This window comes from Piliocolobus tephrosceles, chromosome 1 (assembly GCF_002776525.5).
Source record: "Piliocolobus tephrosceles isolate RC106 chromosome 1, ASM277652v3, whole genome shotgun sequence".
NCBI lineage: Eukaryota > Metazoa > Chordata > Mammalia > Primates > Cercopithecidae > Piliocolobus > Piliocolobus tephrosceles.
Window position 1 is genome coordinate 206,223,739 of NC_045434.1, and position 14,321 is coordinate 206,238,059.

General features: G+C 47.2%; 1 protein-coding gene and 1 pseudogene across 2 annotated transcripts in view; one reads left to right on the plus strand and one right to left on the minus strand.

The window, feature by feature from the left end:
* Positions 1-648: 648 nt before the first annotated feature.
* Positions 649-14,321, plus strand: part of ZBTB17 (zinc finger and BTB domain containing 17) — a 35,528-nt gene continuing 21,855 nt past the window's right edge. The window contains exons 1-2 of one of the 2 annotated variants that reach the window (XM_023193506.1): positions 649-798; positions 3,672-3,758. Coding sequence is in view for 1 of the 2 variants with exons in the window: in XM_023193505.1 (XP_023049273.1) it covers positions 792-798 (7 nt within the window). In the remaining variant the exon portion in view is untranslated. The remainder of the gene's footprint in view (positions 799-3,671; positions 3,759-14,321) is intronic. The other variant, XM_023193505.1, reaches the window with a different exon arrangement.
* LOC111527288 lies at positions 6,507-7,959 on the minus strand (annotated as a pseudogene).

Genomic DNA, 14,321 nt, shown 5'->3' on the forward strand with positions numbered 1-14,321 from the left:
TCCGGTCCACCACTTACAAGAATATGTGACCCTGGACAAATCATTTACACATTTTTTTTTTTTTTTTTTTTTTTTTTTTTTTGAGACGAGTCTCCCTCTGTCACCCAGGCTGGAGTGCAGTGGCCGGATCTCAGCTCACTGCAAGCTCCGCCTCCCGGGTTCACGCCATTCTCCTGCCTCAGCCTCCCGAGTAGCTGGGACCACAGGCGCCCGCCACCTCGCCCGGCTAGTTTTTTGTATTTTTTGGTAGAGACGGGGTTTCACCGGGTTAGCCAAGATGGTCTCGATCTCCTGACCTCGTGATCCACCCGTCTCGGCCTCCCAAAGTGCTGGGATTACAGGCTTGAGCCACCGCACCCGGCCCATTTACACTTTTTGAGTCTGTTTCCCCTTTTTTTAAAATTAGGAGAATAATACTATCTTATAATTGGTGAGAGGATTTAAAGAGATAATGCATGTAAAGCGCTTAACACAGTGCCTGGCACACAGTAAGAGCTGAACACATGATGTTACTGTTGTATTTGGAAGAGAAACCAAGGCAGGGGTACAATGAGCACAACTCAGCAAAGAAGTACTGTAAGGTGGAACTTTTGGACAGCTAGGCGCATGCGTCTGTCTATGGGCGCTCGCCTAGCGAGGACGCTGCGCATGCGCCGGAAGTTGCAGCCGGGAAGCCTGCGAGGTCGGTTCCGCCCGACTCTAACATGGCGGCGCCCTTTGTCTGCTCTGTAGTGCTGTCCCCGGCCTTCTCGCGGCCGTGATGCACCTCCCTCTGCGGTGGGGTCCGGGACATGGCAGGTGAGGGTCAACAATCGCCCGGGGCCGGGGAAGTCCCGGGAGCCGGGGTGGAGGCGGCAGAGGATGGGGCGCGGTGGGACGCCGGTGACGGTTGTGTGGGGGAGGGGAGGGAAGTGGAATGGGATCCGAACCGGGGCTGAGGGGACACCGCCGGGCGGGAGATTGTGGGGTGGCGGGGCAGGGGGCGTCGCCGGGCGTGCTGGCGGGGAGTGGGCGGCCAGAGCGACCGCCGGGGCGAAGGGGCGCGTGTCACCTCCCGGGCTGGATGACACCCCAGCTGGTAGCATCTCCGCCCCCGCCGCCCGGCTGTCACCGCCCCTTGACCCCGCGCGCTGTAGAGGGTGGGCGTTCTGCGGCCGCGAGGGAGCGCAGTGCCGGGGCAGCTCCCGTCGGTCGGCCGGGGCGGGAGGGAGCGAGGCTGCCCGGGCCTAGGAGGAGCTGACAAGAGAGGAGGCCGACGCTGTCCCTGTATAAAATCATTTCATTCATTCATTCGTCCTACGGACGGTGGTTCAGCACCTGATAGATGCTGAAGCTAGAGCGAGTGATGCGGACGGACTCGATCCTGGAGTAGCGGTTAGGAGTTTGAACCGTGGAGCCCAGCAGCGGGATTTGAATCCCCACTCCCTGCTGTGACCTTAAGCACTTTTGGCTTTTTCTCTCTGCCTGGGTTTACTCAGCCTTTAAGCAGAGATGGTAATAAAATCTGCCTCCTAAGATTGTAATAAAGGGGAAATGAGGTTCCTAGAACACTTATGGGCACAAAGCAAATGCTGTGTGTTTGTTGCTGTTATTAATTGTATCCCCATCGTCACCAGAACTCAGAGACCCATGTGGGAGACATACAGGTAAATCAGCAATTCTGATACTGCTGCGAGGGCAGAAAGCCCTCCTTCCTCTGGAGCACAGAGTAGAGACACATCACTCAGCCAAGGGGGACTCCCGGGAGGCTTCTGTCCGCCAGAAAACTAAGATCTAAGGGAAGCTCAGGGGAGTGAGGCAGAAAAACGAGTATTCTCAGTTGAGGGTATAGTTTGCGAGAAAACTCATCTTTGCAGAGAGAGAGGAGAGAGAGAGATCAGGTTAAATAAAGAAGCAGACTGGGCCGGGCGCAGTGGCTCACGCTTGTAATCTCAGCACTTTGGGAGACCCAGGCGGGCAGATCACTTGAGGTCAGGAGTTCAAGACCACCCTGGCCAATATGGTGAAACCCCCGTCTCTACTAAAAATACAAAAATTAGCCGGTCGTGCTTGCGAGCGCCTGTAGTCCCAGCTACTGGGGAAGCTGAAGTATGAGAATCGCTTGAACTCGGGAGGCAGAGGTTGCAGTGAGCCCAGATGGCGCCATTGTACTCCAGCCTGGGCGACAGAGCAAGATTCCGTCTCAAAAAAAAAAAAAAAAAAAAGAAGCAGCAGCAGCAAGCTGTGATCTGGTCTTAGGGGACGTTGTAAACCTAGTTAAGGACTTTACATTTTAGGTTAACGGGAAGCCATTTAAGAATCAGATCTGTGGCCAGGTGCAGTGGCTTACTCTGTAATTCTGGCACTTTGGGAGGCCAATGTGGGATGATTGCTTGAGCCCAGGAGTTTGAGACAAGCCTCGGCAACATGGCAAGACCCCATCCTTATAAAAAAAAAAAAAAAAGAAAGAAAGAAAAGAAAAGAAAAGAAAGAAAAAAAAAGCTGGGCATGGTGGAGCACACCTCTGGTGGTCCCAGCTTCTCAGAAAGCTGAGGTGTGAGGATTCTTTTATTTCCAGCCTGAAATAAAAGAATCAGATTGTTTGTTTGTTTGTTTTTTGAGACTAAGACTTGCTCTGTCACCCAGGCTGGAGTGCAGTGGCAGCATAATCATAGTTCACTGCAGCCTCGACCTGAACTCAAGCGATCCTCCTGCCTCAGCCTCCCAACTAGCTGGGACTACAGGCGTGCACCACAACACCTGGCTAATTTTTTAAATTTTCAGTAGAGATGGGTTCTCACTGTGTTGCCCAGACTGGTCTCGAACTCTTGGCCTCAAATGATCCTCGTGCCTCAGCCTCCCAAAGTACTGGGATTATAGGCATGTGCAACCACGCCTGGCCACGAATCAGATTTGTGGATTAGGAAGCTCACTCTGGCTAAGTGAAGAATGTATCAAAGTGAGTGGGCCTGTAGGCTACTTAAGAGCCTGCTAGAATAATCCAAGTGAGAAATAAAGGTGTGAGTTAGAGGCAGAGAGTGAGGAGAAATGGTTTTAGAGATAGAATTGACACAATTTGGTGATTAGTTTGATGAGAGTTAGGGGCAGGAGGGAGTCAGGATCACCCCAGTTTTTGACTGATAGGTGTTGGATGCTGCTCCATGTGATAGGGAGCAGTACAGGGAGCAGATTTGGGGGAGGGCAGATATGTTTAGTTTTGAACATGTTGGAGTTGAATGCCTGTAAAGCATTCAAGTGCACCTGTTCAGCGGTGATCTAACAGTTGTCACCATCAAAGGTCACTGAAGTCATGGGAGGGGATGAGCTCGCCTAGGGTAGAGTATGCAATGAGAAACAAAGTGTCCAGGATGTCCCAGAGCAGCACCAATGCTGCAATAATGCTTGGGTACAAACCTCATCGTTTTTTGCTTCTCAACATTGTGTCCTGTCTCTCACTCAGCAGCAGATCCTGAGAGCAGGGCCTGAGGCTGAGTCTGTGCATCTTTGTGTCCCAGTGCCAGCATGTTGTCTGGCACAGAGCAGGCTATTTATTCAGCACTTCCTCGGGCCAGGCTCTGTGCTCAGCACTCCGTATTTGTCTATGTTTGCTGGATGCATGGAAGGGCAGCTCGGAGGGAGCAGGTACCCTTTAGGTTCTCATCAGATTTTCCACTTGTATGTCATTGATTCAGGTAATGAGCCGGAGGAGGGGAGCCAAGCTGGAGTTTACACAGGCAAACTGTCAGAAAAGAGTAGCCTGGGCTATCTGGAAATCTGAGGTATGTCTGTAATACTCAAGGATAAAACAAATCAGATCAGTTTGTCCTTATTCTCTAGGTTCAACATGATTCAAATGATTCTTTCCTGATAGCCTTTTCTTCAAAATCATACAGTAATGACAAAATCCCAGTTACAGTTTGGTTGGGAAATTGTTGATATTACTATTATTGTTTTACCTACAAAGAGAGGCCAGAGTGGATGATCACCGGGCAATGCTCACATCTTTAGTTAGGTGAAATCTACAGTGGCAGAAACAGAAGTTTATTCCTTGCTCCTCAACATTCTGGAAGTACGCAGTCCAGAGCTGGTAGGGCAGCTTGCTGTGTTCTGTGAGATCATCTGGGAGCAGGATTCCTTTGATAATGTGGCTTTTCTTACTCAGACTTAGGTTTCCACCTCATGGTCCAAGCTGGCTGCTGTAACTCCTGCCATCATGTATGATCTCCCTAGGGCAAAAAGGGAAACAGAGCAGCGAGCACACACTGATTCCTTTTAAGGTTCTAATGTTTAAGGATGCATTTTTGTATAACATGGTTCCCAGACATAAGCCAGTTCCTGCATCTGGTGCACAGCTAAAGAACAGATTGTGACTGTTTCAGTGCTGGAGAAAAAGCTGGCTGAGAGAAACTTCTCTGTTTTCAGTCTGTCTGGATTACTGTTGGGGGTGTGATCCCTGCCTGAGGGGAGGTCCACAGAGTCCCGAAGGCAAGCTGCTCTGGCTTGGGGTAGGTTTACAGGGCTTGGGCCCAGGGAGACCAGGCTTGTTTATCCATTCATTGTTTCTGTGCCCAACATGTGTCAGGCATTGTGCTGGGTGCTAGGCATGCTGGCACGAGTAAGACTGAATCCCGGGAGCAGGTGCTCCCAGCCATGTGTATCCTCACAATGCAATGCAGGAAATACTTTGGAGGGCTCGTAGAGGGTGTTGCACACAGAGGGAGGTTGCACTGACGCTGGAAGGCTTTCCTTGGTGGGGTGAAGATGCTGCGAACGGCACATTTTGGACTGATCACTGTGAAATTCCCCTTGGACAGATAGAGACAGCTAAGACTCTGGAGTCAGGTGTGAATCTGCCCTCCCGTTGAGTGGCTCTGTGTCCTGACAGTCAGTTCCTTCTGAAACTGTGCCCCAAAGAGTTTAAAAAAAAAAAAAAAAAAAAAAACCTAATGACTATTAATTTTCCTAATCACAAGATTGTCTTCTGACACATCAGACAGCAAGCCCTTTTACTCAGTTTCATCTCTGAGCCTCAGTTTCCTCATCTGTAAAATAGGGATGACAACATCTACCTCACAGAATTGTTTGGAGAATTACGTGAGGTCAGGCAAGTAATTCACAGGGTTTGCTGCGTAGTGCAGCGTTCCCCAGCCTTTTCGTTTCCTTTTTTCTTTCCTGTCGGCAAAATATATATTTTATATATATAGATACATATATATAGAGAGAGAGACAGACAGAAGGTTTCCCCACCCACCCACCTACCCAAAACATGTGTCTTAGTGTTTGATTTTTTTTTTTTTTTGAGACGGAGTCTTGCTGTGTCTCCTGGGCTGGAGTGCAGTGGCCGGATCTCAGCTCACTGCAAGCTCCGCCTCCCGGGTTTACGCCATTCTCCTGCCTCAGCCTCCGGAGTAGCTGGGACTACAGGCGCCCGCCACCTCGCCCGGCTAGTTTTTTGTATTTTTAGTAGAGACGGGGTTTCACCGTGTTAGCCAGGATGGTCTCGATCTCCTGACCTCATGATCCGCCCGTCTCGGCCTCCCAAAGTGCTGGGATTACAGGCTTGAGCCACCGCGCCCGGCCGATTTTTTTTTTTTTTTTTCATACACAGAGAATAGGGAATTTCAGAATTTGTACATACATGTTAGCAAACAAATTTTGATCTATTGGCTTCTTGGTGCAGTAATGATGCCAAAGGCTCATACTATGAAAAGGAAGTTGTGAACACTGATTTCTCAGGAGGTGAGGCCAGCCCCACATGAACTTCTCTTGCATCCCTCTGGTCCACGTGATATATAACTACTTCGACTTCTTTTTGTTCCTCTCATGAATCATTAGACATTAAAAATGGAACAACCGAGTCACAAAGGGCCACATGCTTTTCAGTAGAAAGCATTCTCCTTCTCTAGGTTGCTGTCACAGTGCAGACCTGACTGCCTGAATATGCTCAGGAGATTTAGTCAGTATTGTCTGTATTTGGTTATGGAAAAGGCTCTCCTGGCCGAATGTGGTGGCTCACACCTGTAATCCCAGCACTTTGGGAGACCAAGGCGGGTGGATCACGAGGTCAGGAGATCGAGACCATCCTGACTAACATGGTGAAACCCCGTCTCCACTAAAAATACAAAAATTAGCCAGGCACGGTGGCAGACACCTGTAATCCCAGCTACTCGGGAGGCTGAGGCAGGAGAATCACTTGAACCTGGGAAGTGGAGGTTGCAGTGAGCCAAGATTGTGCCACTGCGCTCCAGTCTGGGCAACAGAGCGAGACTCCGTCTCAAAAAAAAAAAAAAAATTAGCTAGGTGTGGTGGCAGGCGCCTGTAGTCCCAGCTACTTGGGAGGCTGAGGCAGGAGAATCGCTTGAACCCAGGAGGCGGAGGTTGCAGTGAGCTGAGATCACACCACTGCACTCTAGCCTGGGCGATAGAGTGAGACTCTGTCTCAAAAAAAAAAAATAAATAAATAAACAAAAAGGCTCTTTTTTTTTTTCCTTTGTTTAAGTCCATAGTGAGAGCAAATCAAAGCATTGTTTTTTGTTCTGAGCATCAGTTTCATCTGAGCATCTTCCCATGAGAGGATGCTCAGATGTCTCGCCTTTGTCCTCCTCACCCTCCAAAAATAAAAAATAATAAGAGAGTCAAGCACTTTAGACATTCATCAGCCTGGCAAATAAACTTTGCAGCACATAGAAGTCCTACTATTGTAAAGAAAATTGATAAGACAAAAAGTACATAGGATAACCCAACTACTATGTTGTTGCGTAATTTATAAGATTGACCTCCAACTTCACTGATGTAAAATCCTATTGGAAATATGAGGGCAGCCATACAGAAAAGCATCATTCCAGCGAATGCTATTTGTTGAACATATATTGTAGCTTCTCTTCCCCAGGGGGAAGCCACTAGCAAACCACATGTGACAGTCAAATGATTCCCATGATAAAAAACAGCATGGTGACCCACTCCAGGGGAAGCCGGGGAGGGATGCACACCCCCTCTCATCCATACGTGGTTTGACGCTGGCCCACGAGGCCCACAGTGAGTGCTCCCACAGACTCCCTGGTGTCGAGCCAGTCTGGGTTGGTGATGCTGGTGATGGCGAAGATATTGGCAGCCAGAAAGAGACATCCTGAGATAACGGTCAATTTATCATCTCCCTGCCCTGCTCCACCTGCTCTCCCAGCCCCTGACAGGCAGTGGCCTCACACCTCCCACCCCATGGGCAGCCTCTGGGACCTGGAGTCCCCACACTGCTGCCTCGTGCCCCTCGACCCCCATGCACCCGGAACCGCCAGCCGTGGCACGGCCCGTAACCCCCAACCTTTTTGGCACCAGGGACCGGTTTTGTAGGAGACAGTTTTTCCATGGACAGGAGGCTGAGGGGTAGGGGTGGGAGGTGGTTTCGGGTTGACTTAAATACATTACATTTACCATACACTTTATTTCTATTATTATTACATTATAATATATAATGAAATAATTGTACAATTCACCATCATGTAGAATCAGTGGGAGCCCTGAGCTGCTTTTCCTGCAGCTAGACGATCCCATCTGGGGTTGATGGAAGACAGTGACAGATCATCAGGCATTAGATTCTCATGAGAAGCTCACAACCTAGACCCTTCACATGTGCAGTTCACAATAGGGACTGAGCTCCTGTGAGTATCTAATGCTGCTGCCAATCTGACAGGAAGCGGAGCTCAGGCAATAATGGCGAGCGATGGGGAGCGGCTGTAAATACAGATGAAGCTTCACTCACTTGCCTGCTCACTCGCCCGCCACTCACCTGCCATGCAGCCCACTTCCTAACAGGCCACGGACCAGTAGTGGTCTATGGCCCATGGGTTGGGGACCCCTGGTATCGCGGACATTTATGAAATGTTACTTACCTCCTGCTGCAAGGTACAGGCTGGTTGGAAGCTGGAGACCAGTCAGGATTGAAGTTGAGGAAGGCCCAAACCTGTGGGGAAGCCAGGTTGCCATCCTGCTCTGTGGCAGGGGCTATCCAGGTTTTGCATGGAGGGTCGAGGACTGCTCTGTGCTCCCCCCTGTTTTCCGGGAGAGTTCCCCCAAGCTTTCTAATTAAAGTAATCAAACCTTGGATACTCACAGACCATATCCTGAGAGATCTGGTAAGGAGTGTTTTGAGGATTCTCTCTACCTGTTTAATTCCTTCAGGTTCAGATGCTTCTGGGAAGCCTTTTCTGAGCCATTCCCACTTCCCCCAACCCAAGTGAGTTTGGAGCCCCTCCCCTGTGATTTCTTAGCATCCTGTTTTTGATCTCTATTGACACATTTTCACCTTAATTATGATCCTAGGTTTCCTTGCCTGTCTTTCCATGAGACTGCCAGCATCTTGGATGCAGGGACAGGGTCTTATTTATCCTGGTACTGCCTCTGTGTAGCTTGTTTCCTGGCACACAGCTGGTGCTCAGCAAATGTTGGATGAGTGGATGATCAGTCTTGATTGGCTGAGGAGGAAATGGCATTTGGGGCTGGAGAAAACTCCATGTGATTGAGGGCTGAGCATGCTGTTTGTTTATTGGGCATTTGACTGTCATATGGGAAACAGACATGGTGAACTCTGACCTTAACTGTGAGAGTTTTGGTCAGAAGACGGTTTCTCTGTCTTTTTGTCTTGCTCCAGTATAGCAGGGTTTCTCAACCTTGACACTTCTGACATTTGGGGCCAGATGAGTCTTTGTTGTAGGGGGTGGGTTCCTGTAGCATCTCTGGCCTCTACCCATAGATGCCAGTAGTAACTCTTCTCCAGTGGTGACACCCCAGAATGTCTTCTGATATTGCCAAATATCTCCTGGCACAAAATCACCCCCAGTTAAGAAACCCCTGCAGTATAGGGTAGCAGTTAGGAACATAAACTCCTAAGCCAGGCATATCTGGGCTCATGTTTGCTTCTTATAATTACTAGCTGTATGCCCTTGGGCAAAGTACTTGACCTTTCTAACCCTCAGTTTCCTCAGTTGTAAAATGGGGTTGATAGTTACCTTGAATATAACTTTATTGGGTGGAATTATTAATAAGGTCATGCATGTAAAGTGCTTAGTGGAGTCCCTGGCTCCATAATTACTGTTATTTGATAGAAGAAGACTCTTGAGGGTCAAAGAAGAACATATGCAGAGTTTAAGAAGAAAACATTTGGTATGGGAATGCATGCACAAGGGAAGGTTCTCAAGGGTGTACCTGTGGAAAGTAAGTTACCACCCTCTCCTCCCAGGAAACATTTTTTTTTTTGGTAGAAACAGAATCTCACTGTGTTACCCAGGCTGGTCCCAAACTCCTGGGCACAAGCAATCCTCCTGCCTCAGCCTTCCAAAGTGCTGGTATTATAGACTTGAACCACCAAACCCAGCCTCTATAACTTTTTTTTTTTTTTTTTTTTTAGGTTAGGACCTTGCTCTGTGGCCAAGGCTAGAGAGCAGTGGAGCTGTCATAGCTCACTGCAGCCTCGACCTCCCTGGCTCAAGCGATCTTCCTGACTCAGCCCCCAAGTAGCTGGGACTACTAGCACACACCACCACACCTAGCTAATTTTTCTGTTTTTTGTAGAGATAGGGTTTTGCCATGTTGCCCAGGCTGGTCTTGAACTCCTGGGCTCAAGTGATCCACCTACCCACGCCATCCCAAAGGACTGGGATTACAGGTGCGAGCAGGGGTGGTATCCTGCGGGTGACCCATTGTTGGGTTTGACATTTGACATCACAGTAGGGAGGGACCTCAGCTTTAATGAAAACAAAAAACTCCAAATACATTTTGTGTACAAAACATATTGTCCTGGAGATCATAATCTACTTCTTTTGCTGGCTGCGGTTTTTTTTTTTTTTTTTTTTTTTTGGGACAGGGTCTCACTCTGTCACCCAGGTTGGAGTGCAGTGCTGGGATTGTAGCTCACTGCAGCCTCGACCTCCAGGGCTCAAGCGATCCTCCCACCTCAGCCTCCCGTGGCCACAATTTTTAAATGGTTGAAATAAGAGAGGTCAGAGAGTAAGTACTGTGGCCCAGAGTGATTGAGCTTTGCTGCAAGCGTGTGTGTGGAATGCCAGCACAGGGACTCCTTATGGACATCAATAGCTTGACAGTCCCTGGGTGATTAAGGCTGACCTCAGTAACGCAGTCAGCACAAATACGTGTAGAAAACTGGGGCTTAGGCTCTTGGATTCAAACATGCTTGTTATGAATTGAAGAGAGATGGTTCTTAGGGCTGGGTTTCAAAGGAAGGAAGCAAAGGGCATGGTTAGAATTGAGAGTTGTTCACTCATGTCTAAACAGCAGTGTGGACAGAGGCTCAGAGGTGGGAATTCCCGCTGCGAGTGGAGAGCAGGCCAGAAAGCAGGCTTGGTGGGTTCATTGTAACATCAAAAATCTACTCAGCTTCTGGTCTTGAAAGGTCTGGCAGTAAAATCTGTTCTCCCCACCCCAGCCGCACTGCTTCCTATACTGGAACTTATTAACCTAAGCAGTCACTTTCCTGTCCTGAATGGCAGGCTCCACTTGAATTTCGCCAACCTGCCCCATGGGAAGCTGTATCACCAGAGCTCAGAGAGCAAAGCACTTCTCATTTCTGTAGTCTCAGGGCCATGTAGGCCCCTCAGGGATTTTCCCCAGTTACTGTGACTCAGTCAGCAGCCCAAACTAATGCTTGGCAACATTGTTTAAAGTAAGAAAGAAGTTGTTTAACTTTGTAAATCGTTTTTGTTAAATGTTGACTCCATACAAAAGAACGTGTTCAGTGTAAAGAATAAGGATAGGAGAAACATCTTCCATGTACCCATTACCCAGTTTTCAAAAAGAACTTACTGTTACCTTTGGAGTTCCCGGTGTCCCCTCCCTGATCTCACCCGGCCCAAGTCATCCCTGAGTTTTGCTTTCATCACTCTTTTACTTTTCTTTATAGTCTTACCACGTGTTTGTATTGCTAAACAATGTACCGTTTAATTTTGCAGGTTTTTGAACTTAATATAATAATATTGTTTTCTTCAGTGCCTTGACATTAATCCACGTTGCATAGAGTGGTATTTCATTTTCACAGATGAATAATGTTCCATTGTATGAGAATTTATTTATCCTTTCTACTGTTGGGGGACATTTGGGTTGTGTCCAGTATTTTGCTGAGACAAACAGCGCCACTGTTCACATTCCCGGGACACGTATGCACAGCCTCTCCAGGGGCTGCAGCTGGGAGTGGAGTTGAGTCACGGGGTATGTGCGTCTTCAACTTAACCAGATAATGCCAAGTTGTTTCCAAAACGGTTTCCCCAGTTTACCCTTCAACAATTCCGTTTGCCTCATATCCTCTCAACAATGGTATTTTCAGACTTCAACATTTTTACTTATCTGGTGGGCGTACAATGACATCTCATGTGGTTTTGATTTGCATTTTCCTGGTTCTGAGTTGGGCATCTTTTCGTTGCTTACTGATCGTTCAGATTTCACCTTCTCGGAAACATTGTCTTGCTCATTTTTCTATTGGGTGGTTTGTAGACATTTTGTTAGTTTTTTGTTTTTTTTATTTCTTATTTTGGGTGCTAATTCTTTGTCAGTTATATGTGTTATAACTACCCACTTCCAGTTTGTGGCTTGTCTTTTCACTGTAGGATTTTATTTTCTGTTTTTGATGAACAGAATTTTTTTTTTTTTTTTGAGACGGAGTCTCGCTCTGTTGCCCAGGCTGGAGTGCAGTGGCGCGATCTCGGCTTACTGCAAGTTCCACCTCCCAGGTTCAAGCGATTCTCCTGCCTCAGCTTCCTGAGTAGCTGGAATTACAGATGCGTGCCACCACGCTTAGCTATTTTTTTTTTTTATTTTTAGTAGATGGGGTTTCAGCATCTTGGCCAGGCTGGTCTTGAACTCCTGACCTCATGATCCACCCGTCTCAACCTCCCAGAGTGCTGGGATTACAGGCGTGGGCCACCATGCCCGGCCTGTTCTGTCTCTTTAAATACCACACTGACTTGTAAAATACATCATTTTAGAAAACTGGTGACCTGGTGTCTAGTAAATCCTTGGTCCATTGCTCTTCCATTTTCATTTTATTTTTTTCTGAGACAGGGTCTCGCTCTATCACCCAGGCTGTAGTGCAGTGGTATGATCTTGGCTCACTACAGCCTTGACCTCCCAGGCTTAAGCTATCCTTCCACCTCAGCCTCCCAAGTAGCTGAGACTAGGGGCATATGCCACCACGCTCAGCTATTTTTGTCTTTTTTGTAGAGACAGAGTTTCACCATGTTGCCCAAGCTAGTCTTGAATTCCTGGGCTCAAGCAGTCCTCCCGCCTCAGCCTCCCAAAACGTTGGGATTACAGGCATGAGCCATCTTGCCTGGCCCCATTGTCATGTTAGATTATGCTTGTCAAATGCCATAACAGTTGTTGGTATGTCTTATTAGAATTGCATTGAGTTTATAATATATAAAATTGGGTAGAGTTGACATTTTTGTGATGTTGAGTCATGTGATCCATAAATGTGGTATAGCTTTCAATTTATATAACTTATCAAAGTCTAAATGTAGTCAGTGTCTTTATACCTTACTCTCAAACAGTGAGGATCTGAGAACACTTTAATTCCTGTCACTTCCTCTTCCACTTTTATTCGGTAGGTGTGTATTTTAGTTCTTTTTAAACATTTTTTTTTTCTCTCTCTCTCTCTCTAGAGATAGGGTCTCACTCTGTTGCAGGCTGGAGTGCAGTGACACAATCACAGCTGACTGCAGCCTTGACCTTCTAGGCTTATGCAATTCTCCTGCCTCAGCTTCTCGAGTAACTGGGACCACAGGCACTCGCCACCACACCCTGCTAATTTTCACTTTTTTTTTTTTTTTTTGGTAAATACAGGGTCTCTTTTGGTAAAGACATGCTGGTCTTGAACTCCTGGACTCAAGCAAACCTCCTGCCTTGGCCTCCCAAAGTGCTAGGATTAGAGGTGTGAGCCACTGGCCAGTCCTTTTACAACTTTTATGAACATCATTATTCAGCATTTGTTTAGGTTTGCTCATTATATTTACTATTTTCATTGTTCTTCCTTCCTTCTTGCATTCAATACTTTCTTTCTGGGATCACTTGCATCTGTCTGAAATATGTGTTTTATAAGGCGTAAATTTGGGCTGTAGTCCTTTTGGGAGACTACGGATCATTATACATTCTCAGGGAAGATTTTTCCCTCCCCCGCTGGGCACCAAGATTTGATATAGGCCATTTCCATATTGTCTTCTTTCCACCGAGGTCCTGTGGGACCTCCCCGTGGGGATGGGGTGGAGGGTGGGGCTCGATCTTGCCCAGTTCTGCAAATGTCTTTCCTTGAAACCCGGTCTCAAAGTCCCACTTGCTCTCTGGATTTCAGCCCTTGTTTAGATATGTTTTGACCTCTCCGTATTACTTACTGACCTGTCAGTTCTTTGATATATTTTAATTTATTTTTAATTCCTCTTACTATCATTCCCAATCTTTGATGCATTTTAAAAGATGTCTTATACTTTTTATTCAGCATTTGTGAGTGCTGGCAGTAGGAGAGTTGGCCAGGGTACCTTTGCCAGAAATGGAGTTGTTTCCTAGTTTTAATTTTGCATTTCATCTGGCAGCAGCAAACTCTGAATATATTACTGCTTAGTAATGTTCACTTCTGGATTGTGTGAGCTTTTTAAAATTAATTAGTTTATATATTTTTTAGAAATGGGTTCTCACTATCTTGCCCAGGGTAGTCTCAAATTCCGGGGCTCAAGCAATCTGTCTGCCTTGGCCTCCCAAAGTGTTGGGATTACAAGTGTGAGCCACTGTGCCCAGCCTTGGATTTTTTTTATTTTTTAAATTTTTTTTAGAAACAGGGTCTCACTATGTTGCTCAGACTGGAGTGCAGTGGTTGTTCATCGGTGCAGTCAAAGCTCACTACAGCCTTGAAATCCCGGCTGCAAGTGATCCTCCTGCTTCAGCCTTTCGAGTGGCTGGGACTACAGGCATGTGCCACCATAGCCAGCTACTTCTGGGTTTTATACGATGTTTTATAGCACTCATTAGTATAAGGAAGAGAGATTGTTATGTGCCTGTGATGACAGAGAATGTGTCCGTTTGGTACAGGCTCAGAATCTGATGAACCTGCTATTCTGTGTTTGTCCACAGAAGTTTTGTCCTTTTCTGTAGTGGAAAGGGCACAGTTTTCAGAGTATGATGGACTTGGCCTTGAATGTGGGCAGGGCAGTGCAACCTAGGTCAGCAACAAGCTCTTAAACTGTGATTTGCTCATCTGCTTAATGCGGGTGGCTGTGTTAGTCCCTCCTCCCAGGATCACTGTGAGTACTGGTGAGGCATATGGAAGTGTGAAACACTGTGGGTGGGGGTGG